Below are 27502 nucleotides of genomic sequence, written 5' to 3'. Positions count from 1 at the left end.
TTGTTATCTCCTAAAAGAAAAGTTATCTCCACACTTTTTTTTTTTTTTGCTCATTCATCTAGAACAGTATCATGGGCAGCACTGTCTTTTCCTTTATTAAAAAAAAAAGTAATTTTGCTGGTGTGCTTCTAGCAATAGAGTACAAATTTACAGAGATTTTTACTCAATCTATTACAGTATTTTCACTGTCAAGTCAGGGCATCAGACCACAAGAGGTTTACAAGACAAGTTGAAGAGCCTTAAAACAAAGAAACTGGACTCTCTTTTACTCAAACCTTTCTGTTCATTGAGCCTGAAGTTGTCAAACAAGAACAAGACTTCCACTTCTTTATTGTTTATAGTGTGCTGATTTCTTCAAAACCACAAAGTGACAACAAATGACCCTAAGAGGCACCATAAAGGGCAAGAGTCTCAGTACCTTCTGCAGTGATCAAGTTCTTGTTCTGGCAATTTTCTTCCAGACAGAGAAGACAGATGATCATTCTGGGAGCACTGAGAAAGCCCCACACCACACAGCTATCAAAATCACAATGTTTCCAACTGAGACCCCTAAAAATTCCCATTAAAGCTGACTGACTCTTGTGTGTGCCACTGAACTCCACTGCAAGAATACAGAGAGCATCCTGGGCTTCCTCTTTTCCTCCTTCTCCAGCTCACAGTGGCTCACTGCTGTTGTTTTCCAGCTGGACAGTGACACACCAGATTCTCTGGGATCCCAGCAGGGTGGTCTGTCGCCCTGATTTTTTAAGATTTTCTAAGCCTTCTGATGTTGACATTTTTGTAGCGAACTTTCTCACACACTTTCTGTAAATAACTCATTGTTTTGCATTCTTTTATGGAGGAAGAGAAATTTGATAGACTGTTAGTTTGTCCAGTGTCATTGGAGAGGTGGCACTGTCACCCTCCAATCCACTGTCACTTTTAGAAAACTATAAATGTTAAGAGTCAGAAAATAAACTTCCCTTTTATTCTTCACCTCGAGAACAGCGGTGTGCGCTTGTGTTCTTTCGCGTCCTATAGTGACAGTGGTCCAGCAGCAGGAATTACCCTGTGGACTCCCTGCTCTCAGCACTCCCCAGAGAATTCTGCTGCCTCAGGATCTCAGAGACAACTTCCTAACTGCAAATTTGTGGTGCCAAGCAAAATAATATCAGATTAATTAACTGCACCAATTCCTACATTTCAAAAGGAAAAGCGACGCCATAATTTCCCATTGTCTTTATTTATTGATTCCCAAGCAGGAGCAGCCACCCTGCTTTTCAGCAGGGCTGCACACAGACACTTCCCCAGGCACTGAGAGGAGCTGACAGCTCTCAGCACTCCAGCAAACACTGCCTTGAGACTGCTGAACAGAAGGAAGGAACCCGCAGCCAGATGAGAGGCATGTGAGGGAATGCATCCATTAGCACGTACAGGGAGATGTCTTGTTAATAGAAGACAGAAGGAGGGACAAAGCAGGCAGAGACAGCAGCCAGCAGTTAGTCATTTTCTCACACAGATCATTTGGCTGGGAATGAGACACACATCAATCCAGGCTTCCTTTCTGCGCTTTCAGAGCCAGGGAAAACCAATACTGAAAAGCAAAACCCAACGCCAAAAGGCCTCTCTTCAAAAATGCTCAGCACCCTTACAAGTCCTCAAATAAACAGGGAGAAAATGCAGATTTTCCTCAAAGCAGTTGCATAGGGCAGAGAACTTCCATTTTCAAAACCACCTTTTGGATTCAAAATTGCTGCTCTGTCTCAGATATTTACTAGTGAAGAATTAGAGGCTCTCATCTCCAAACCACAGCACACCAGAAGACAGCCTAAGGTTGGGGAGGAAAAGGGGTGAGGACCTGCCAAGAATCACTTTTGCCATCACCCAAACCCTTTCTCCAGCTCTTTCTGTGAGCATAAAATAGGAAGAGATGGCTGAGCCTCCAAGACAGCAAGACAGGCTTGGGTTTGCTTTGGCTTGGTTGGTTTCTTTAAAAAAAAAAGGCATTTTGGAGGGGAAAGAAGAAAAGCAGAGCAGGGATAGAGACTGAAGGCTCAAGTGAACAGTGAATTGAACAAAACTTCATTTTTCTGCTTTTATGAGATGAAACACCATTTGGGAAGTTTTAGTTTGTGGAATACAACCCAAGTCTCACCCCAGCAGCACAGATCAAAGACCTGGATGAACAAGAAAATTGCTCAGCTTGCACCACTGCCATGGAGAAGGTGAAGTGCAATAGCAAAAGTTACTCATGCAGTTTCTTCAAGGAACAGGACCATAAATAAACAGATAGTAACCTGCCCTCTAATAACACCTGTAACTCAAATACAGACATGTTTACTAGTAAACTAGCCATGTGCAAAATCTGCATCAGAATAAATTAGTTTTAGGAGATTCTTTGCCCAAATCATCACCTCTGATGCCTCCTGAGCAAGTGTTTCCTGCATTCCTTTGCTGGCAGAGAGGATTTACTGCAGTGTTGATATTCACTCCAACCTGCTCTCCTGAAATGACATTTTGGCATACAGCTGGTTTCAACTACTTCTGTTTAAGAAAAGCTCAAGATAATATAGCTGCTCTGAACAACACTTAATAAACACTTGACTCATTGTTACTCAGCCCAATGACTTGTCACTGAACTTAATTTTAATAGCATACATCAAAGCAAAAACAGACCAAGAAATAGTTATCCCTTTCTTCCCTATTAATTCCTGATGAATTAATAAAGCTTATAAAAAAATCCTTGAATTGCCATGGGAATATTAGGATGCAGGATGCCCTTTCAAGGAGATCTGTAGTTTTGCATCTGGATGTTTTCTTCTTTTGCATTTTATAAAGAATGAAGGGAAAAAAAACCCCAGTGCATGATTCATCACTATTTGCATGAAACTACAGCAAAATCAAGATATTAAAATCCATTTGTCACACCTTTTTTTTTTGCCCTAAATACTTTTCATAAGCCTATTTCAATAAGTCTTTTCATAATCTCCTTCTGTCCTGTGCTGGAAACAAGATACTGAGCCCAACAGGTATTTGATTTGCCTTAATATCACTATTATTCTCTTAAGACACTGAGATAGCAAAGAAGAACAAATATGGAAAGGTCAAAGAGGAGCCAGAGAGGAGGCAACCAGTGACAGATAAAGGGCCAGCTCAGCAGAAACACATTTTCCCTGTGAATAATGCTGGAAGTGGTAATAAGATACTGAAACATAATTCAACTACTGCGTAAAGTTTAGCTACCACACTAAAATTTCAGTCTATCTGCAGATCCTAGGTAAGTGCACCACTGAAGGAAAATCATCTACAGATAACAAGACATATAATACTTTTAAATATGTATATTATGTATCTCACATTAAGTTTTATACAGCTGCAGCTGTTAAAGAGCAAATTTTTCTATGCAAAAGTATGAGTTAGCTCTTTATACATATTTCTAGTAACTAGAGATACCATGATTAAGAAATAAAAGAAAAACCCACCAAAATACTGAAAAAGCTGTGTTAATTGATATACCAGACCTCCAGTTTATAGACTTCCTGAGAAGGAAATCCATTTGAAGCTCCAGATACCCCAACAAAGAAGGAAAACTAACCAGCCAGTTTGTCACAAGATACCCCTGTTCCATCCCACATATCAGAGAAACAACATCTGGTTTTCCAACTACTGCTGGAGCCCCCTTCAAACCTTCTCCTTTGTCTGATATATTGGTAAAACAATAGAGCATTTTATGGATTCTTGAATTACCAGCACTTTAAAGTTAATATACAAGGGGAAAGCTCTATTGACTCTAATTTTTTTCTCGTTTCCTGTAAGAAGAAACCCTCTAAACGTTGACCTGTGAAATCTGGTGACAACAGGGACTTTTATTACTACAGCTACAAGGTTTTTGGTAGCACAGTGTTTATACATCAGTGACTCTTGTTTTGTGAAGAAAAGCAAGCAGTTTCCACAAACTACAAGGATGAACAATTGCTTAGCATTTCATTTTTTACATAATAATCATTTTCTTACAGGTAACTAAATATATTTCAGGCGGTTTATTAATTTATAAGCTTCGTTGTGCACATCTCTGTGTTTCTGGCATCACTACACACAGGCTGCTCAAAGTGTTGATACTCTGTGTCCTCAAACAGTTTCTAAGTGTCCTCATAATTGCTTGTCACCTGTAAAAGAGGTTCAGATCCGATGCAAAATTAACATATGGTGAACAGATGGACTTGGAACAGACGTTTGCCGAGAAAGTACTCACACCAAAGACTTTTTGGCTTCAGTCTTTTAGGACCTTCAGAAAAGTCCTGCTTGAAGTTCCAAGTCATAACAATCAGGTGAGCATCATTCCTCAATGACAAGCTCATATTGCAAAAAGTTTTTTAATGACCTGCTACAAAGAGAATGTGTATGGAGCAAAAACGCAAGCACGAGATCGCTTATTATGATGATTAAAAATTAAACCAAAAAACCAATAAGTTAATAAGAAATATTCCAGCCCCCCAGCATGGAAACTCTTCCAAATATTCCATTACTTACTGAGGAGGCAGGACAAGAGTTGTTGGCTGGGCTTTTGGTCTGCGCTTTGCAGAGACTCCCATCTGGTTGGCCGAACGTTTCAGAGACTGCTGATTCAAAAGGCCAGATGCCAGCCCAGCATGGTACTGCAACTGGATAAGAAAAAAACATATATATATTAAAATACATACCACTGCAGTACTCTGTCTGTGTCAGACCTCTGCTACCTGTGGCACCTGATTCAAATTACAGCCAGTCAGGAAGTTGGTGTGTGGTATTTCAGATATATTGCTTGGTGGAAGACAATAGGGACAAAAGCACATGGGAAAAGTCTGCTGTGAAATGGGTATGAGGAGCAAGTTATGCATTAGGGCAAGTAAGATGGTGAATCAAGGACTTCCTCTCAAGTCTACCTGTCTTGAAACTTGGGCTTGCTTTTAAACATTGAAACTGTTTCTCCTCTCTAGGGACTAAACATTCTCACTTTAGGAAGAAGATAAGAGGAAGACAGATGCAACCCTTTCACAATATAAACCAGCTTTTTAGAAATAACACTCATCTTTTTCTTCTTAAACATAAAACCACAAAACATTTGCAAAGGAGTTTCTACCACTGTAAAGAAAAATCTTGTTTTTAAAATACCTGCTTGCACATCTCCATAGCACTGCAGAATAATTCACATTCAGCAGCTTTCTCCTTAAAACTTCTCTTTTCCTTTGCCAATAAAAGACAAATTTTTGAAGGACACAACATGAATCTGCAGGATTTTGAGTGCACTCCCACAGCTCTCAGATTTAAGAACAGCTACAGGGCTCTGCCTGTCCTGCAACCACCTCCAAGTGCAACAGGTTCTCCTCTGAACACTTTCAATTACATTCTGAGTGCCCCATTTTTGAACTGGAAGGGGAAGGAAGATTCATTTTCAGACAAATGTGATTTCCTGCATCATTCCAGTACCTGGAACTATGTGTTCACTACATTGTCTCAATATTTGTTCTGAAAAAGATGAATTGTATCACAGTTAACCCCTCTAACCCCATGGTCTGCACATAAAAAATGGGTTATGGTCAGGAAAGAATGATTTTAAAATGTTCAGAAAACGAAATGGTCTTAAACCAAGCTTTTCTACAGAGGTTGAGTGAAAAAGAGGGAGGAAAAGCTTGGAATGATGTACCCAAAACCACCTGTAACAGGAGGGGAGCAATCCCCATAGCCAGTTTGACTCAGATGTCACTGCTCAGCACACCCAGAAGGATTTTTAACAGGCTCCTGGTTCCCCTGGCTGCTCCTTGTGCCACGTGAGCTCAGCCTGGCACAACATGAAGACACATCACATTCCTAATGGGAAGGGAGCTGTGCTCTGCCAGGGAAGGGGGGGATTTTACTGCCCCAACCAATGGATTCTGCTCAAATTTGTTTTTCTCCGACAGTTTTCTGAAATGAAAAAAAATCAATGAGAGCGATGGAGGGTCCCTGTTTGAAAGGCCATGTTTCAGTGTCAGGGGCTTAGTTTTCAATCTTCACTACCTGAATGTGCAGGGAGTGCAATATGCAGGGAATTAAAGGCAAAGACAGCTCTGGCAGAAGAGCCTGTTGACTCCAGGAATATGCTTTTCCTTTTCCTTCCTGCATCTTTTTGTGCTGGTGGCACCATCCACTGATGTGCCCTGTGCAGGTATTTCAGGTAAACAACATTATTTGGACATTTGCTCAGAGATGGAGGTAATCACTGGTACTAATCAGAGATGGATTTTAAAGGTAACCTCTTAAAAACATTTCATACCCTCCCAGCTAGTGACATTTAGTGGTCAGGCATTAAAAAAAACAACCAAAAAGCTACTAAAGGAATAAAAAAGAAACAGATTCTAAACCAAAATTTTGTCCTCCAAGGGTGACTACCAAGTGATTAAGTTATTTTTATTAATTATAAGTATTTCTTCCGAATCTACCTTTGCTCTTAGGAATGCAGGTCCTGTAAGGGCCATTAAATATTTACCAAACCATCTTTATAATGGGAGAAAAGGTCAAAGTTAATAAAACTGACAGGCAGCTTCTGTCCAGCTTGATTTATACATTATTAAAGCATCACACACTGTACTGCACAGAGTGCTCTCCTTTTTGGGGACAGGGGGTGTTCACTGAAGGGACCAGGAAATTGTTTCTTAATCATTTTTCTGAGGAGCAGAAGCAAGACTGAAAATAGTGCCAAAGCAGGACCACAGGTATCAGAACTATGGCCAGGAGATTTATGGTCTGATGGATAGAAAATACAGGTGCCATTCAGTTCCCTCTTCCTCTTACAAAATCAACACCTTTGTCGGCCAGCATCAACCATGAGAGAAATATCAGCTAAAAACACACCAACCCCCCACCAAATTTTTGCTTACTAACAAGAGAATGCCATTTCCAAACACATTCTCTCCACTTTAGAGAAAAGTGCTGAAATGCACTGCCAGAGGATGCTGTGGGTGCTAAAAGGCTCAGGCAGGGAGGCTGAGAGGAGCTCATGGAACACAAATCCTGTTTGGGGTTAATGAACACACAGAAGCTCAAGGAGTCCTGAATCCAGGGAATGCTGGTGGCTGTAAGAACACTGGGGAGAAGGTTGTGGGCACATGCAGACAGGAGCTGACAGAGCCTTGGGTTGGACCAGCAGAGCTGTTGTGCTCCAGCACCTCTGGGCGGTTTGAGACCCCACGGCCAAAAACCGCGGAATCTCTGATGGTCAAACCTGCCCTGCCCAGGGCATTCCCAACAACATTCCCAACAACTTTCCCAACAAGCTCCCCCCTGCTCCTGGCCCCTGTGCCCAGTGGTGAATACTCACTGAAATGAGCATTGCTGCAGCACCAGGCAGTTGTGCAAATCATTCCTCTATCAGCTGCAAAGGGATTCCCCACCACTACTGCAAGCACCCACGTTTTCCAGCTTTGGGGAATTCCACCTGGCTTGTGTGAGGTTAAGCTTTTCCCTAATGACGTATTTTTCTGCATAATATCAATAAGATTGATTCATTTTCCCCAATACACGCAGATGAAACAGAAAATCTATCTCAGAAAACCAAGAAATCAAAACCAGCAACAACAAAAATCAATTTACAACATTTAGCAGCCAGGATATACCCCCGTGCCAACTTGTACAGGTTTATGATGAGTCTCATGATAGCTGATATTCTTCTAAAAACTGCAGTTCCAAGTAGATGTGTGAATTCTACTTAGGAATGTAGGAAAGGTACGGAAAGTAACTCTTCAATACATACAAATGTTTTACAAGAAGCTAAACAGAAAGAGAACTTGGATTACTCTAAATTATTTTTTAAACATTAATTATTTTTCTACGTTAATGGCCACATTGCTAGATTTTCTAGCACAGAATGCTATCACTAATATTTCACATTTTTAGTGTTCCTGAGTATATGAAAACTACATTCCTATATTAACAGCTCTTAATCTTCCTCACTAAGTGAAAAGTATGAACACTGAAAGCACTTGGGAGTCACTTTTCTCCCAGCTGTAATTGTAAGGAGGGCAATTTCTTCATCCACATAAGATGTCTTTGGCTTTCACAGGAACTATTTAAACAAAAAAAAGGTGCATTAAAGAATTACAGATCTGATTTAGCACTGAAAGCATTAATATTTTTAAAGAACTTAATCACATCTTTTCCTTACTCTACTCCAGTGATCCTTCTTACCAGAAATAAGGTAATACATCTCCTAAAACAATGAAAATAACCAAAAAGAACCTCTACATCTGCCAAAAATCCTGTCTTGTGCAGATGATCTTTAAGATTTGGAGCAGACAGAAAACTTCTGTTACAGTAAGAACCCTGTAGGAAAGGCCCCTTTGTTCAGCTGAGAAGCACTGACCATATTGTGACAGCTTTCCATCTTAGCCTGTAGGGTTACTTTGCAGTGAATGTTATGAAACCACAAACATGGGCACAGTGCTCATTTAAAACTTTGAAAACTAAAGCTTCATCATTAGAATCAAGCTGGGTCTAGAGGTCTTTAGTTTAAATAATTCATGGGTTGGAGATTTTGCATGTGCTGACTGCTGCCCAAACAAGTGAGTACACTGCACTTACTGACAAGGCCATCCAAAGTTGCAAAAATTGGGTGAAAGAAAGTAAGAATCAAGGAAAAAAAAGCAAAAAAGCAATCAATTGGAGCATTAGCAACTGATCACATCAGCTACAGCTGCACATTACATTTACATTTTGCTATTAATTAAAGCTTTCTAAGCACTGACACTTTAAGAAGTGAAATCAGAAGAATAATTTTCTTTGTTATCACATTATCCTGTTACTTATTATTCCATTCTTATGTAAATACTTAGTGATCACATATATAAACAGAAAAAGGTTTTCTCAGATCCAGGTAATGTAAAGTTTATTTCCATTCCTCCAAGGAATGCCTTTTACAGAGGTGGCTGACAGATACTCACCCACTGTGGCATTTTCTGAGCTCACTGTAATCCTGGTGATGCACATTTGCCTCCTTTAGGATGCACAGTGCTCTGCCCCTCATCATTAAACAACTTCTCCCTTGCAGATGAAAAGGGATTTGTTTATTATGATAAAACTCTACTTGCTCTTTTGAAAGAGCAACCAGCAAGCAAGCAGGACACTCCCACAGTTTCATCTCTGCAGACTAAAGTAGGCAAGAGAGAAATTATACTACCTTAATTGATATTTTTAAGCTTTTTTCAGATAATGAGGCCTGTTTGGAAATTCTCTTTTTCTCCGAACAATGTTTGATCATTTTAGGACAGCTGAATTCTTGACTTGACCAAAACAGCATCAATAAGCCAAAAGGAGAGTCTCCAATTTCTTTACTCATTGGTTTTCCTCTTGTTGAGCTGGGTTGCAGGCTTTTCAATTAATAGAAAAACTAGACACTGTGTCTTTGCTCTATTTTACTATTTAATTAGGACACTTTATTCTATTTTTTAAAAGCATTTATGCCCCTTTTCCAGTTTACAACAATATTTAAGCAAGAAACATCTATCCATGAGAGGAACAAAGGCTGCTCCCATCCCGTTCTTTTTTAAATCCCTGTGGAAAAGTTATTACTCCTTTTGCCAAACACCCTGATCTGACTCAAAAGTGACAATTATGAGCTCACACTTCTGTTATTGTCCTCTCTCATGCCTGGGCTGTGAGATGCCAGGTCAATAAACTGGGATATGGAGCAGGCTGGGAATATCAGCCCTGCACAGGGCTTCTCCCTTAGGGCTCTCTCCCTCCCTCCCTCCCTGACCTAGGGAGTTCAAAAACAAGCAGAGACATTTTTATTTATTTATATATATAATGACACAATAGTAGGAAATGCATTGATACATATCCCTGCTTCTTTTAATGCCTTGTTTTTGCTACAGGTTTTATTCTACTGTCTCTGAATTCCTATTTTTGCTGAGAGTGCTGTTTTAATTAGTGTCAGATTTCAGCCCTAAAGTGTGTTCTTCCTACTTTTCTTTTGAAAACACAGAAGTTCTGCTGATGAATGACTGCTGATGAATGCTCCCTCACTCCAATACTGCTTGCAAGTCTTTGGCTTTTAACCATGCAGAGATAGCAAATCTCATGGCACTTTCTTCAAGGAATTGGTCAAAACTTCAGCATCTGCATCCTTGCTGCCAATAAAATGACCTGCACTGTTCAGAGTCACTGCAAAAGCCACTACTCCTCCTCCACCATTTAAAAAAATGTTCTGGAATCCATTTAATAGCTACAGAAGTGATATATTCTTGGTTTTTTTGATAATGTCAACACAAAGAGAACCTACACAGCCACCAGGCTGGATTTTAAAGGGATCTAGTGTTTAAAATGGATAAAGAGGCAGAGTAATCATAATCTGGGGTTACAAGCTACTTTATGCACTCTTTAGAAGAATAACTGTATTTTATGCTTAAAATGTTTATACCTCCAGGTATTCTGAAGGGTTTGAACATACATATTTACTGAAAGATAACAAAATGAACTGGCATTTATTTCCTTGTGTATGCAGCTACAACATAAACACATAATAGAATTATAAAAAGCAAAGTAGAATTATTACATTGTGTTCTGCATCTAAATAACAAAATAAACCCAGGTGCAGTAACAAACAGCAGCAGCAGGTTATTTTCAAGTAACCCTGAGCTGAAGGCAGGTGGTGGGCACAGAGGTTGTCCAGAACAGGTAAGTGGTCTTAGTGTCACTCTGTGAGGTGTATTCACAATTGTGTGTTCCTTTAATGGACTTCATTAAAGTCTAAAGATCCAAGAAGTGCACATGATCAATATCTGACAGAAAATCCTAATTCCTTTTTGACAGAAGCATTATCTTGGTATAGGACAAACAATCTGTAGCAGGGGAAAGTCATCATTAAAGTCCAAGATAAGGCCACAATTAGAACCTTCCCCCAGAGCCCTGTGCTCCCTTAAACAGCCACCAGGACTCTGGAGACACTGCTCTCCTGCTAAAATTAGTATTTTCTAAAGCCCTGGACTAAATCTTTGGTGTCAGGGGCTCAGGTGGCAGCTGTGTCAGTATGAAGGATGACCTGCTGCCTCTGTGACAGGGGGTGCTCAGGTGCTTACACAAGAAATGGGAAGATAAAGCTCAAATGGCAGAATAAAGGGCTGCAATCAGGTACAGAAACACTCCCCAAACTGTCCAGCACCATGCCATGATTTGCAGCTCTGAGGGGAGCCTTTACTACACCAAACAAAATGCTTTACAGACAAATCAAGAAATTAATACTCTTCAATAAAATGTCTATATGGTGCAGCTTATGTAAATCCAACCAGTACAGCGCACAATCTGACAAAGGGGAGACAGGCAAAGCAGAGATGAGGGAAATCCATTAGTGGGTAAGCAGTGGAACAGTAATAACAACACCCAGTACTTGTGCTGCTGATTTATTCTTTCCCTAACTCATTAAATTTAATTATTTTAACTTCTGTTAAATGCCTTTCCTTAGCTTTGATGACTTGCACAATAATTAAAATGCACAATATCTTTAGACTTTAGGCAGATACCCATACTAATGTCTGACAATAGCCCAGCTGAGGGTTTTCCTGCCAGCATAGGGAAACCTGGCTTTCCTCAGTCTCCTGTGCCTTTCCTGAAGGGGAAATTGGAAGATCACAACTCCAGAGTCCATCCCAAGGCTCTGCCAAGGTACACCAGACATCACCACTGTCTTCGGTGACCACCCCACTGTACCAGCACAGCAGAAGGGGCTGAAGGAATATTGTTTAAACTGAGCTGAAGTTGCCAAATTAGGAGCTAATTCTTCCTTAAATGGTTACTTTTGCTAATATCTTTCTTTACATCCAGCAGGCCTCCTGAAGCAAGGCTGCAGGGGATGCTGATTTCCAGCCTGCCAGTGACAAGCAATTAAAGCTTAAAGCTGGAGACTTCTGGAACAGAAGGCATGAGGCCTATTCCCCTATTCCTACAACAGCTGCAGGATATTAATGTGTAGATTGATTTATCCATCTTTTCTAGACACTATGAAGTAACCCACAGAAAATATTCATCCACAAATAAGAGCAAATCTTAAATTTAAGGTCACTGTTATCACCAATTAAAGTAAGAGGTTTTAACTTTCATCCTTCCCATGTAACACCAGAGACTTTTACAGAGACAAACCCTGGCATCACCACAGGTGTCTGGAAATTCTGAAAAATCTGATTAAAAGGTATTTCAAGTAAGACATCCAAAAAATAAGTAGACATTTATAAAAGTCTTAGGCAAATTACCTCTTCAGACATCAAAGAATTAAGTTATGAATGTTTTTGGGAATGCAAAAAGAATCTATCAGCTTTGATTGATAAAAGTGTAGCTTTTAACTAAGACTGAAAAAATGGAAGACTGGCAACATTCTTTTCCAGAATAATATGCTTCCTCTGCTTTTTTCCAGCACAGTGCACATAAATCAAAGAAATGTTAAAGAGGCCCATACATCACAAGCTGGCATTTCTAAACTATTTACAAAATCTGTTATAGTCAAGAGGATGGAAAACACAAAACTGTGACCAGCAAAGTTCCTGAAAGAAAAAAGGTACTTCTACCATCCCAGCAGGGTAAAGGTTGGAAACTCTTGATTGTAGACTTTAAAACCATTAAACCAAGACAATCCTGATAATGCAGGGTTGCAAGAAGCAAACAGGATGGAGTTATCAGCCAAATCTGGTGACAACTAGCTCTGAGTGATATGTCCAGGGATGGTGACTTCACCTTCCAAGGTCTGAGCAGCCTTTCTGTGGAGAAATCCTTCCTCATCTCCAACCTGAACCTCCCTGGCCAATGCTCGAAGGAAGTCTGAAGTACAAAAGCAGGGCTGACCTCACTGCAGCCAGAGAGCCCCAGAAACAGCAGGAGCTCCAGCGCTGAGCTGTGTATCCACCACATCTTCATATCCCCACTTCTATGCACACAACAGATTTCAACAGATCAGGTTTTCTTCAACAACTTTTACAGATGAGAATCTCTTCTTCTGAAAGGAAAGAAGTGGATTATGGAAAGTTTATGTGTCCATCTGTTGGAGATGTCACACTCTGACTAGAGAGTGCAAAAAGCACAGAGATGTTTTACAACCAAATCCCAAACTTACAGTAGTCTGAACGAGTGAAGAGCCATATGCTTTGCAAAAAAACACCTCTTTTGCTACACATTTTTTTGCCACAGCACAAAGAGTAACAGTTCGAAAGCTGCTGTAATCTTTATTTCTGAAAATAGATCACATATTCTTACTCTCATCTGCCACACTCGGGTGAGTTACTGATAGGAAACCAGAAAAACAAGGAAATACTACTCTGGGAAATGCAAATTAAAGATGCTCTGCACTGCAAGGAGATACTTGCAGCTACAGAAAAGGGGCAGCTCAGAGAGCCCAGGACTGGGATGATGCACAACAGAAGGTTTGGTGCAGTGACACATGAAATGCTTCTACAGTTTTCTCTGTTGGAGACTTGCAGTGGGAGCATTTGAAATGAAGCTGGGGGACCTCAGAAATAACTTAAAGAATAAAACAAATGGAATACACTTCATCCTATTTTCATGGGAGCTTATAATGATATTATAATTAACTCAATTACACCACAAGATTAATAGCCTTTAAAACGCTCCCAGTCATTCATTACAGGCCTAATTAAAACTCTCTTTTGGTGCTGAGCCAGCAAGAAATATGAAATTACTTACTAGCAACCCTACAGAAGTATACAAGATATTACCTTTACTGTGCTAGTGTTTCCATGGTCACAATTCAATGAGAAGTTTGGGTTTGGATTGTTTGGGTTTTTTTTTAATACCAAAAACAAAAAGAAAAAAGGACAAGATCCACTTTAGAGGCTCCAACACCTGCAGCAGCATATCAGCTCACTACAGCTAACCAGTTTATTTCTAGTTTTGCTGCAACAGTTAAGGGCTTCTACAATAGCAGATGCCTTTCCTCCCACACATCAATTAATTTGCAAATGCGCTCAGGTTGTAGAAATAATGAAGTGCTGAATGCTTCTCTATTGACAAGTTTTGCTGTCAGGAGGTGGATGCTGTGGGCGAGGTGCTAAAATCCTCTGCTTTTCTCTGCACGCCAAAGGAAAGACACCACACGAAACTTGGACATGAAACTTGCTCACAGCTAACAGGGCACATCAATTACTTTATTTACTCCTCTCTTGTTGGAACCAAAAGGAAGATATCCTCTCCAAAAGCTGTTTATTGTATTTATTTAGGGATTTATAACACACCGTTTTACAGGGAGGTGGGAGGTTTTGTGCTGACCCAAGAAACATAGTGTATTTGAGGAGAAAAGTAGTATTTTTCATGTATTTTTAGGTATGCTAAAAAAGTTACATTAAAATTAAAGTTACAAATTAAGAATTCCGTAACGAGGAAATGCTTCATAATGCCTGTGCAATCTAAATTAGTCTGCCTGTGCTAAGGATTCAGACTTTCATTATGTGCTTCTTTCCAGACCTCAAATTAACCACAGCCTGCAGGATCTCATGGATGAAGAGGCAGTTACTCAGCACCGTTTTCATGCACAGAATGTTATTTGCAGGATCTCACACAATGCCCACACTTCTCCTCTCAGATGCCTTCTACCATATTTTCCTGCTTTATCCTGCTTCTTTACAAATACTGTTAAATTTACCTTCACAATTCTTATTCCACTCATGCTGGGTGTGGATCTGAGGAATCTCAGATTTTTAACAACACTAAATGTTTTTACTACATACTTACTATGTTTGTAGTAGAGTTTCCATAGATAATGACTGCAGTCAGGTGCTGAGCAAGTCTTTGAAGCAGCCAGGGGAGGCTTTCACCAGGTCATGGCAAGATTGGAATCTCTATCCCCACTTCTATCACTAAAAGTAAAGGATTAGTCTGGAGCAGTCCATTGTAACTTTCTGTCTGGACCAGCCACTAATTAGAAATAAAACACATCCTGCAGATATTCTCTGTAATCAAGTTGAAAAAATTGTAAGTTACTGAACTTTCAGGCAGGTCCCAGACTATTCCTCTCCAATTCTTCCCATGCTTAATTACCACATACCATGCTTAATTTTAAACCATCCACCTCAGCAGCAGTCCAAATTTGTTAAACTTTTATTTTCAATTACTGATTTTTTTGTTCGTTTGTTTGTTATAATAAAGAACCCTCTTACCCCCTTTCCTCCCAGTAGATGTTGGTTAAAAGCAGGTGACCCATCCATTATCTTTTCTTTCATGAGTGGAATAAATTGAGTTTTTGATCATACAGAAGGAGCACAGGAACCCAAACGCTTCTGGCTCAGTTCTCACATCTCTCAACTAGAAAACCCCATATTAATGAGCACTAGACAAATGGTAACTAGGTAGTTTTACAATTAAAATGATGCTTAAAATAATTTTCAAGTGTTAATAACTGAAAATGATATTAGTAAAGCATTTCCTTACTAACAGGTAAGGAAATTTGTTGTAAAAAATAGATGATTTTCTGCTTTTTAAAATATGCAATTTTCAGGCTGACCTTGTTCCTTTTAAATTTTTATAGCATCTTCAGTTCCAATTTGAGATTTTCATATGGGGTAGGCAAACCTTCTTATGTTCTGTATTAAATGCAAGACACCTCCTTGGCATGATCTGCAATATTAATAATATAACAGTACCAATTTCAGGAGCAGCACTGTAGCATCAACACATGCATACCTACATGAATCAAAATTTAACCATGTACATCATGGAAATCTTTAATAGATCACAAGACAAAAGCAGTTCTAAGACAGCTCAAAGACAATTTGAGATTTCCTCTTTTGCCATACAAACACATGACCTTGTCATGCCTCACAAGGTAACACCGAGGTAGCTGATGCAAGAAAACATATGCTTCTTTTTACTGGGCTCAAAATAGGAACAGAGGGGAAGGAGAATCAAACTCAGGGCCAAACCCAGGTTTCTGAAGACCAGACTTGCAGCTGTCACTGTACTGAGCAAAAAATGTCCCCACCCACATGAGCCCTACAGGATTCCTAACACTGACTGCCACTACAGAATCGGGAAAATACTTTCTGGAAATTACAAACATTAGGGATTCATTACTTAGCCAGGAATTTGCACTGGTGTTATCACAGGGTTTTAAGACTTGGAGATTGAGCCATTTTTATGTTGCTGTGGGACACAGTTAAAGCCACAGGAAAATAGAAATTATTATTTTTCATGGATTTCAGAGAGACCGACATATATTTGATTTTCCATGCACTGGCTGTCTTGCAGGCACTCTTCAACAATCCAATTACTACTTAAATGTTGGCCATCTAGCCCACAGACATTTCAGATCCTCATTTAAACCTGGACATACCTTATTTCTGTATCTTGATAATCACTATGAAAATCCTACCAGATCAAAGCCCAGCAGTTTATCAGTACCTCAGTTCAAGGCACCAAGTAAACACACATTCCTCTCACTGCTCTGTGGACTTCATTACTAATGAAGTAAAAATTGCAGACATCAATCTATTGCTTCAGATGGCCATCATCAGAAAAATAAACAGGAATGTGGCTGCTCACAGAGGCTCATCTGGCACATTCACTGGAAGGTAAATTAAAAGCACTAATGACCAGAGCACAACAAGCAAGGGAATAACATTGGATTTGATAGAAAATGCTCCTACAATGCTTCATTCGACCAAGGCCGTGTTTTCTCCCTCAGTCTTAAGATAAACAACTATCAGTGATAGTTTTAATTACTTCACTCATCTCTGCTGAAGGCCATGCTGCCTACAAGCCCCTACAGAAGAAATGAACACTACTGGCATTTTTTTCTGAATGTTCCCTTGTACCAGGAAAAAATGAAAGGCAGGAAAATTTTAAAAATCACCACAATACTCCTGAATCTCTTGAAAGAACCAGTGAGGCTCTGAGGGAGTTCTCCTTCCCTGCATCACCCAGTTCCCTGTGTTATCACACCCATCCCTTAACTGGGTAACTCCAAAAAGTCCAGCTGGCTCCGGGAAACAACACTGATCTCCCTACACACAGTTTGTGTGGTACCAAAATTTCAGCATCACCCTGCACTGGTCTCCAACTTATCCTATTGACTGCTTCCCATAAAAACCTCAATACATCCCATATATATGGTCTGCTACTTTCCAAAGCTTGCCACTCCTGAACAGCCACAGAATACTTTATATTTTCACTTGTTCTTCTTTTCCTCATCTCAAAACTCAAAGTAACTCCTTCTCCAGCAGTTCTGAGCTGGCCAGAAGCAAACTCCCTATGGAGCTGAGCACAGCACGGTGCCTATCACTGCAGGATTGTGGGTGCAGAACACTGGAGAACCACTACAAGTGGGAATGTAAAAATGCATCATACATGTAAGAAAAAGGAAAACAAAACCCAAACCCGTATCTTTTGGTCTTGAAAACAGACGAGGAAATTGTATTAAAAAAACCTGATGCAACTTACATTACAGTTGGAATTTTCCATTACAAATACAATTTTGAAGTAGACATGAGCTGATAAATTCAGCATTAAGTTTTCTAAAAGTATTCTCAACTCTTCAGCAGCGCATGTACTTACACAACCAAAAAGGATCTTTCTGTATGAGCTCATAGCACCAGCAATATGACAAACTGGTGTGCATTTAAGGAAACTGGGGCGGTGGGGGAGCCAGACACTGCTTCTCACAAATTATGATTTTTGAACTTGTTTCCATCACTTTTCCAGCTACAAAATCTTTTTTAATGAGGACACTACCTACCTACCTCACAAAGTTTATTTTATCAAGCCAGTAATTCAGCAACACGAACAACTGACAATTCACTCAACTATAGTTTTTGCCTGAGGCTTTCACAAAAACATAAAAGAGCAAGAAAAACTTAAAAATGGTGCTGGAGAGCTGAAGCCTTGCTGGCGGCACGCTGAACAAACAGGAACAATTGAAAGCTGAGGAGCAGTCAGTAATTTATACTACTGAGCCCAATGCCTGGACAGTAAGGAAAACAGATGGCTCTGCAATATGGAGATGGCTCCATGAAAAGCAGTCAGCACAGGGATGCTGCAACAGCTCAGCAGCAATAGCTTGCCTGGCTGTAACAGCCACAGCAAAGCAAATTCCATCATTTCACAGGATAAAACAAAAGAAAAGTAAACGAGAGTAAAAGAAAACAGAAGTTCTTATTACAGTTGGCCTATATTCCATGATAAAGCGTGGGCTCCTTCAGAGTTTTTCCAAGAGTCCTGCACAGACAGTTCTGTGCAAATAAATGAGCTCCATCCACCCAGCAGGAGCAGCTCCTCTTCCTGTCCCGGCCCCCTCCCAGGAATTCTGCATCACACCCAACGTCTCTGAACGTCAGCTATTTAGTTCTACTTTTAGCTCTGCTTTAAATAAAAAGTGTGTGGAGTGCAAGCTGCATAATGAAGGCTCAAAACCATGGAGATGGCACAGACTGCACCGGGCAGCATTACCAAGCTGAGGTGGTTTTAGGGTTTGCTTTTCTTGCTGGTAGACTTATTTACATGGAACAAAACCAAAATTTGCCAAAGGAAGTTTCCAACTCCATGCTGGAGGAGACAAGAAGCTGGTTCCAAATGGAAATGGCCTGTTTGAGCCTTGAGGACAAACCCAGAGGCAATGGCAGGGAACACATCAACAAACACATCAACACAGGAAGAGAGGGCGAAGGAGTTCTTGACAAATGCGTAAGGACCTCAGACTAATTTTTTTAGAGTATTGCATTTCAAGGCCATCATGACTAAGCAATATACCAGTTATGCAAGGACTTAAAATAAGCTAAAAATCTAGCACAAAACTTTTCAGAAAGGCCAAAACATTATAAACTCTTTGACCGTAAGAACCTCTTAAAATAAATATATACTCACTATGGAACCAGAGCACAGGTGAAAGCCTCAATTTAAAGCCAAGCATAAGATTCTTCTTCCTCTGCAAGTTTCCTGTGATAAATCAGGTTGTTTAAAGGGCAAGCTCAGTAGCTGGATTTAGCAGAGAAAATATCATCTTGCCTTGCACACCATGACAGGTGATGCTATTCAGCTACAGATTATGCTGACATATTCCTGTTTCACCTACAGGATTGTTTTAATTTTTAAAAAAATCCACTCAAACGAGTGTTTTACTGTAGAATATTGTCTATTATTTTTCTTAAATCAAAACTCACTGACACAGTTGCTGATGTTGGTAAAAGGCCTCTGCACACAGTTTTACACATGGTTTAGAATTCAGCATGAGCACACAACTGCCTGAACTTGGGGTAGGCTTGTAAAATTCAAAAGCACAAGTTTATCATCATTCTCAGGAAGTAACCAAATATTATTGTTCTTTAAATAATAATCAAATAGAAAAGCAAAGCAAGTTCTTTTTAAGGAAGATGTTTTCAGATATTTCTCTTTTTCCAGACTTAAGCCTGAGACATTGTACAAGAATTAGAACAGAACCTGCAGTGTAGAGTCCCAGCATCCTCCTGCCAGGACTGCGGCCACTGGCATTGCTTTCTCAAGAAAGCAAATATTAAGATTGATTAAATACCTTTGTTCAAGTACTCTTGATAATAAAGGGATTATTCTTCTCCTTTTCTAATGGGCATTTTATTCTGGCAACTGATGGATCATATATTAAATTGTTTCATTTCCAAACAGCATCTGCTGCTACAATTACCAAACTGAAGAAAGAAGGGATATAAAGCTCTGTGATTTGAAGGAAAAACAAGAAGAGGAAAAGGCATAAAGTTTACATGACACTAACAATCCCACTGACAGGTTTTTCTGACTTTGCAAACTTCCTTTTACACAGAAGCATTCTTTTATAACCTGACAATTCCCTGTAGCCTGAAAACCTCATGAACATGTCACAGATTTTTGTTTTCAACCTCTCTCAAGTTCCTGCAAAAATCTTTCTAACCTACTGGTCAGGATGACATCCAACTGCAGACATGAAATTAATACCTGCATCTGCAGTATCCTTCTTGAACTACTTCTGCCCTTTACAAGATTCATTGTTTCCCTAACAACCCTTTTAATGAAGACAAACAAACATCAACAAAAGCTAAAAAAAAAAAAAATAGATTTGAGCAACTTGCAAGAAAAGAAAAACCAAATCACTCAGTCAAGGCATGTTTGACTTTATCAGCCACTGAGAAAACCACAAAGGACGTGCTGCTGCTCCAGTTGATCATCCAAGTCTCTGAAAACTTTCCCTGGTCTATTATTTATTCAGGAAAAAAAACCCTTTCCATCTTTACCATAAGAGTAGAGAACATGAGACATTAGTTTTCCAGACTTCACAGTGGCTGACAAAGCAAAACACAGACTGAATTTAGGCAGCCAGCAGAGCAAGAATCTCTGAAAAAGGGCACCTTAAATAAATGCACAATAAATGTCTCCTCAGCCCACTCAAGCAGAGCCTTCAGCCACTGCTGTATGTCCATGTCTGCTTTAAAAGCAGGTCATGGATGCTTAGAGAAAAGCCACAGACCCTGATTTCCATCCATCTGGGAATTACTACATTTTGCAAGTTAGCACATATGAAAATGCACTAAGGACAGTACTCTCTGAGTTCATTTAGGCTCACAGAGTTCTACTCCAAATAACCTTTGTAAAACAGTTAGCATGACCTACAACAGATTTTTTTTAAGGAATGTGACTCTTAAGAGAGAATAATTTTTCCATGTTCTGCTAACGCAACAAAACCCTTTCCATAGCCTGATCATCAGCAAATATGCATTTGTTAGCCACAAAAAAAAATGAAAAAGTTACTTTGGAATTTGTCTGAAGATTAGCGAAAAGTTTCTGCAATGCTGTACTCTCTGATTCAGGAACAGCTCCCATGCCATTAAAGTCTATTCCATTTTAAACTTCTTCTCCTTTATTCCATGGAAGATCCACAGAATTTTATCAGTACAGGAAAAGAGCAAAACTTCATTAATAAAGTCCTATAAAATTGATACAGCAAGGATATGGTACATGAGGGAACAAACTTAAACAGTAATGTGTTTTGGTTTATCAACCTAAATTAAACCTCTTTCCCCCCATCAACCCCTTTTTCATTTCAAGACTCTTTTACTATGCAGGGAAAATTTATTTTATCTGAGCAGGTGAATATTCCATGTCCTGGCTGCTTTTAATTCATGCAAATGTCTATGGCAACACAGTTGTTTCACTTGGGCTCTTGCAAAAAATTAACAGGAAATTTATTCACCTGTGTGTGCAGATACTGTTGCCTATTACATGGAAATACCATTTTGAAACACCATATTTACAAAACAGAATATTCCACAGCTGCCTGCTCTCTATGGACATCTGTATAACTCCAAGTGCAGCATAAAACAGGAGCAATGAGAAGTTCTTTTGAAGGTCCCACACATGAAAGGGGGTTTGCTGACTCTCTGCACCTGTGCTGCTCTTTGAAGGGACAGAATCATCCCTGGGATGCATCAACTCAAGCAACTGCATGGATCATCTAACAAGACAGCCAGACTGCAGCTCTCCTCACAGCCTTTCCCTGGAAGAGAGATTTGTTCCTTCCAAATCCATCAGGTACAGTGAACTCCTCTCTGCTTCAGCTCTTCCAGAGGGAAAGTATTGGCTTGGAGGAAATAACAACTAAGTAGCTCCCTCATCGACAGCAGAAAGCGAGCGCATTGACTTGTGCCCTTTCTGTATTGATGCCCTGGCTGAGTAAATGAAGATGTACAGGGGAAAAGCAAAGAGCACCACAAGCAGGTATGTGACCCAGAAAAGCACAGTAGCAATTTTATATCTTCTTCAATCTTCCTGAAATGTGATTACAGTTGACCTTTAAATCTAGTAGATCAACCAATCGATTCTGCTGGAACAACCCCGTGTGTGATCTAAGAGCATGCCCATGCTTAAAAAACTTCCTGTGCCTGCCTGGCATAGTCATTTTATTTTGTTGTAAAAGTTACCAAGATTTGTCTGAATTGATTTTACTTGCAAGAAAAACACACCATCAAAACTGCAGCATCAGCAGACACTAAAGGTCTTAGATTCTTGCAGGATGAATGCAATATCAATACAATTAGGATGTATCCATATGAGGCACACAAGAGAGATGGAAAGAAGATGTTTTTAATCTCACTTAATCCTAATGCAGCCCCAAGTCTGCTTTTTTAGACTGTGGGAAAAAAATAAATACAAGGAAAACTACAAACACTCCAAAGTATTTGCCAGGCAAAACACTGAATTTGGAACGGAAAACATATTTAACAGCTCTTTAGGAAGTAAAGCTTTAAAGCTTTTTCCTGTTGTGTTGGATGAAAGTTTTATTTCAGCTGATAAACTGTCCTTTAAAAGGAAAAACAACCCAAAAGAGACTTCAAGATGGTGTTTGTCCATAGTGGCCTTGGTGCAATAAGATGCTCATGTGCAGCATCTCCCCCAGATTTCTCTGAGTGCTCACTCTGTAGCACAACCCTTATTTTATAGTTAGATATTTTACAGATGGAAGAAGACATGCACAACAAAGACACTCAGGAAAACTCATGCAGCAAGCTAAGGCCAGAGGAAAGAGGAGGATGGATCTTTCCAGTCCCATGACAAACTTGGCAATGCTGCTGCTCCCAAAATCTTCATCCTCCCCATCAGAAGTGTTCTGGGACATCCACATCACACACTCGTGTTCACAGAGTCAACTACACAGCAAGTTCTGTTAAGCTGAAAGTTATTAACTTCACTCCATACTACATGCAGGGTGCCCAAAAGAACCAGAAAATTGGAAATGAAAGGTTAGCTGGTGCTTTATCAGGCACAAGAGAGCTTACAGACTTGATCAGCTCTGTGATCTATGATATTTCTACAAACAGCTTTGGAAGAAGCATCAAATAGTGCAGCCAAAAAAAAAAAAGAAAAAGAAAAAAAAAGATGGCACTGAGCAAACTGAAAATGCTACACTGAAAATTCTGAAAATACAAGATTTGACTCCAGAGTAAAACTGAAGCAGACGGCAAAGCAGAGAACTTGTTAAGTCTGAGTGCAGAGACAACTGCAGAGAAGACTCTAAATAGAACCCAACTGAAAGCAGATGGGTAGGGCAGGGAACATCAGAATAAAAATCTAACTAATGGTAAAACACACAGGGATGTTTTTTCTCAAAAGAGAAACATATAACCACCCTCACTGAGGGATAACCTCGGAGGGAGGAGGAAGCCATTATCTTTTTAACCGCAGCTTATTTGATACAGAAGTGACATTTTCTCTGAATGAGGAATTCTTTTTCCAGAAAGAAAAGCCACCATCTGAAATGAGACAGAGCCCAGTAACACTGCAGTAGTTGAGAATGTCATGATTTCCATCAGAAAACTGTTTTGCAGAGATCAGGAACAGCTGTTTCAAACTGAATTAGACTAAAACTGGAAACAAGCTGTCAAAACCCAAAAAATATATTTTATACATAAAAGAATGTATTTGATTCAGCTGTTTTATCGTGGTGGTCAGCCAAAAGAGAAATAAAGTAACATTCTGAGATCCAGACGTTGTCGCAAAGACTCTCTCATTTTAACACTCTTTATGTAGATTTATTCCTTTGAGCATTTGGAATAGGAAAAATGTCAAACAGCTCATATCACAGATTCTTGAATATTTTCAAACCCTGGGCAGCTTAAAACAGTTTAAAGACACCTGAGGACTCCTGCTGCTCCAGTCCACATTCTCTGCATCTTCCGTAGCAGTAACAGGCTGGTGCAATAAGGAAAATATTCTGAATTGATGTTGACATGAAAAGATTAAAATAATTCACTTTAACCCACCACTTGTGGGTAATAGCACACGCATCCAGCTCCTTTTTGTGCATACTTGCAGATCCTGGGAGGCTTTTAGTGGGTATTTTCAATATTGATTTTCCTAGGAATTGCAGTTTCATGTAATGAGAAGTAAATACATCTATTTTAGAATATACTGTAAAATGTCACATCAAGATACAATTCCTTTGTGTCTAATGGCCCATGCAGTACACAGAGCACCTTTAGTACTCTGCCACTACCAGTTACAAGAGCTTAGAGAATCCAGATACAACAACCAAATTAATCAAGACTCTGCTGGTTTTGACTAGAACTATTTGTTGCAAAGCACAACTCTGAACATCAAAGACCTCTGTGATTTTATTATGTGCTGTAAGATGGAGCCATTATACCCTGCTTGCCAACCAAGTCTGAGGTAATCTTGAAAATACCCTCAGCATTTCAACATGGTCATTACTTCTCATAATGATGATTCATGCTAATTCCATCTAATAAGGATATTAGTTATTACTGTCAGCTCATCAGCAGATGGGCTTTTGAAGAAGAGGTATCTGAGAACAAGCAAATTCATGAGCATATAAAAAAATGTACACCCTAAGAAATGCATTTTTAACTCTCTAGAAGACCAGGCAATCATGCAACAGCAGCCATGTGCCATTTCTCCTCTCAAACTGCTCACCCAGTCCAGATTTAGGCATTTTAACTCGAGGGTTTAAGTTTTCAGCACACACAGTGCAGCTCCAAAGCACGACTGAACGCTTCACACTAAGCCAAGAACTTCACAAAAGAGCACAACAAGGTACCTGCTGCTCAGGATACAGAAACTTTTGATATTTCTTTGAAAAGATCAAAAATGTGAAAGACTAGCACCTGCTAGAATCAATCAGCTTTCATTAAATCTTCTTTTATTAATTCAGAGGACATCTTTTTCCATATACACTGTAACTGAACAAGTGTCAGTGGTTAAAAGATTTATTCATGTTTTTTGTTTCTTCTGCAAGAATCATTACATTCAGGCACTTTAAAATTAGCTTAAATGAACTGCTATAAATGCTTGGGCTAATCTTGTATCAGCAAAGGACACGATAACATGTACTGATAAGTGTCTTTATTTCCAGAACTTCAGGATTTGACAGCTCTAGTAGATTTAAATGCTAGCTCATACCAAGAAAATACACCAGCAGCAAATGGGGTTGGGAGTGAAGCAGCTCTGAGTGTAATGATCATGTTCTGATCTCTTCTCTATTTTCCTATCAACCCCCAAACCAGCCCAACCATGGCACCACTGAGATTCCAGAAGAGCCAAGACATGGTTCTGGAACTACTCAAGAAGCCTGAGAGCAGGCACAGAGTTACACAGCCTGCAGCTCTTATCCAGTAATGGTCCTGATGTCTGTCCTGGTCTTATTCACATTTTTCAGCTGTCACACACAGCCACAAACCACCACCCTTTGTCCACTCTTCCCTCCCAGGAAAATAAAAATCAGTCTGCATTAACCCCAAGAGAATTCAAGGGTCACCACAGACCCTCTGCTTTGCACACCTCCAACATCAGCAGCTCAGTATTAGCTCCTGCTGAACAAAAAACTGCTGGCACCTTTTTGCAAATGCACATTTTCACAAAGCAGCAACCAGTGGTCAGAAATGAGTTTTGATTATATGCTTACACAGTTTCAAAGACTAGTCTCAATTTTATTAGCTATTAAACCATCTCCATGTTTTGTTACCCAATTATCAACTGCATGAGATTAAGATACAATGGGGAAGAACTGAGCCTTGTTTATGTGCAATTCAAGCAAATAAATCCACTGTGAACTGTCTGGGGGGAGAACTTCAGTAACTTCAAAAGAGAACTCAAAGAAGAACACAGATGAGTACAGTTCTGCATTAAAAAACCCAAATAACAGGCACAATAAAAGACCTGACAACAACAAAAGTAGAGAGCAACAGGGTGACATCATTAAATTTTCCATTTTATTTGATTTCCTCTAGAAGCTACAAAAAAATCTTTTCCATATGAAGAATACCTGTGGGATTTTTATCACCTGCATCAGTTATTTTATATTAGTGTTCATATTCCTTGAATGCCCTTCATATGAAGGTCAGAGAATGCTTTACAAACAACTTTTATTTGCCTCAAAGAAAGCAAGAAAGGACACTGAGTCTCTGAAAACATTCTTTGTGTTTTCATGGTGGCACCATCCACAAGATGGTCAGGCTTGTTCACCAGCAGCGAGTCAGCCTGAGCCATGGAGAGCTGAGGCAGAAGAGGACTGGAAATTCAAAGCAATGCTGGGACTGAGGCTTTCTCTCAAAGCTGCTCTTGTTCTGCAGTCCTGAATATTCATCAATTAATCCCCAGACAGCATGGATTTCCAGTTATACTTTGTTGTATTCCTCAGATTCTGCAAGTAAAGCCTTTTCTGCTGCTCTGATGGCTGTACTGAGTTACCCAGGCCACATTTCTGTGTCTGTGCCTGGCTTAGCTGCATTCAAACTCAACACAGAGCAAGGCAGCTTTAATTTGATTTGATGACCACATTGCACAACTTAGAAAGAAAAAGTGATCACTGTCTTATAAATTACATATTTGAGCCATCCAGCATGAAATGTATGAGGAGTTCTTGCAGAGGGAAAGAAGGAGTTAGGGGAGGAAGAACTAGGAGTGGGAAGAAGTGTTTTGGTTAAAACAGAGCCACATCAATCATTTCCATCCTGAAATAGGCTAACAGCTAGGACATTAATACTTATCAAAGAAACAGGGGAAAAAACCCACTCATTAGCAAATAAAGGTGTTGCAAAGCATTAAATAATTCCCACCAGCTGACAAGGGGGCTGTGATTTATAATAGTGTGTTATTGATAGATCACTTCCCATAATTAGGAAAAGTGAGACTGGTACTGCTTACAGCATTATTTTGATCAGAGCCTTGAAAAATACTGTTGAATAATAACAAACACTAGGCATAACAATAGAAAAACACCACAACATTGCTCTCAGGCTGCTTCAGATTTGAAACAAAATATTCTAAAAAAATCAGTAAGAAAGGCAATTCTGTTTGGACACATAACCTTATTTCACAACAGCATCCTGGTGTGAATTATTACTATGATAACTCTGGGAGGATCACAGACATAAAACATTCAAACTATGCAGTAAAAATAAGTCAGAACCAAAGGCTAATTATTTCTCATTTTTAAGCAACAAGTTACTCCTCATAACTCTTCTCTTCCTAAAGAAACAGAGTAACCTCAGTCTACTAAAATATCAAATAAATCCAACTAACTTCCCTAGTAGCACAAGTCAGCATATGCAGGAAATTCTCACCTGCCACAATAACTTTCCATAGTGCAAGGAAAAAAACATACTGGCAATTTCCATTTCCTTTCAGTCACATTATCAGGTGTCAAAACCACTTTTATACCCAACAATAAAATAGTTACAATAGCCCTGGCTCGAACTTCTGTCAGAAAGCAACATAAAAATGAAAGGCAAAGAAACAGAGAGCCCAAGAGCTGAAGATTGCAGGAACTCACAGCTGAGGAGGGAAGATACATTTCCAAAGAGAAGACATAACTGATGTTATCCACCTCTAATGCCCCAGACACTGCTTGAGGCAGGATCTCCAGGGAAAACAAACCCTGTCTAACAAGCAGTAGCTGGTGATTCTGCCTTTACTGTTCCTATTATTGTAAGCTTCCCTGTTTTCCTTATGGTTTTCACCATTTTCTCCTCTCACTATATTCACTTTCTTTTTTTGAACTATCAAT

At 39.6% G+C, this 27502-nt stretch overlaps 1 protein-coding gene across 1 annotated transcript in view; it reads right to left on the bottom strand.

Annotated features, from left to right (window-relative positions):
* Positions 1-27502, bottom strand: part of MED27 (mediator complex subunit 27) — an 84835-nt gene that overhangs the window by 47726 nt on the left and 9607 nt on the right. The window contains exon 3 of the mRNA XM_030961260.1: positions 4510-4640. Within this exon, the coding sequence (XP_030817120.1) occupies positions 4510-4640 (131 nt within the window). The remainder of the gene's footprint in view (positions 1-4509; positions 4641-27502) is intronic.

The sequence above is a fragment of the Camarhynchus parvulus genome, chromosome 17 (assembly GCF_901933205.1).
Source record: "Camarhynchus parvulus chromosome 17, STF_HiC, whole genome shotgun sequence".
NCBI classification, from domain to species: domain Eukaryota; kingdom Metazoa; phylum Chordata; class Aves; order Passeriformes; family Thraupidae; genus Camarhynchus; species Camarhynchus parvulus.
This window is presented reverse-complemented; position numbering and strand designations above follow the sequence as displayed.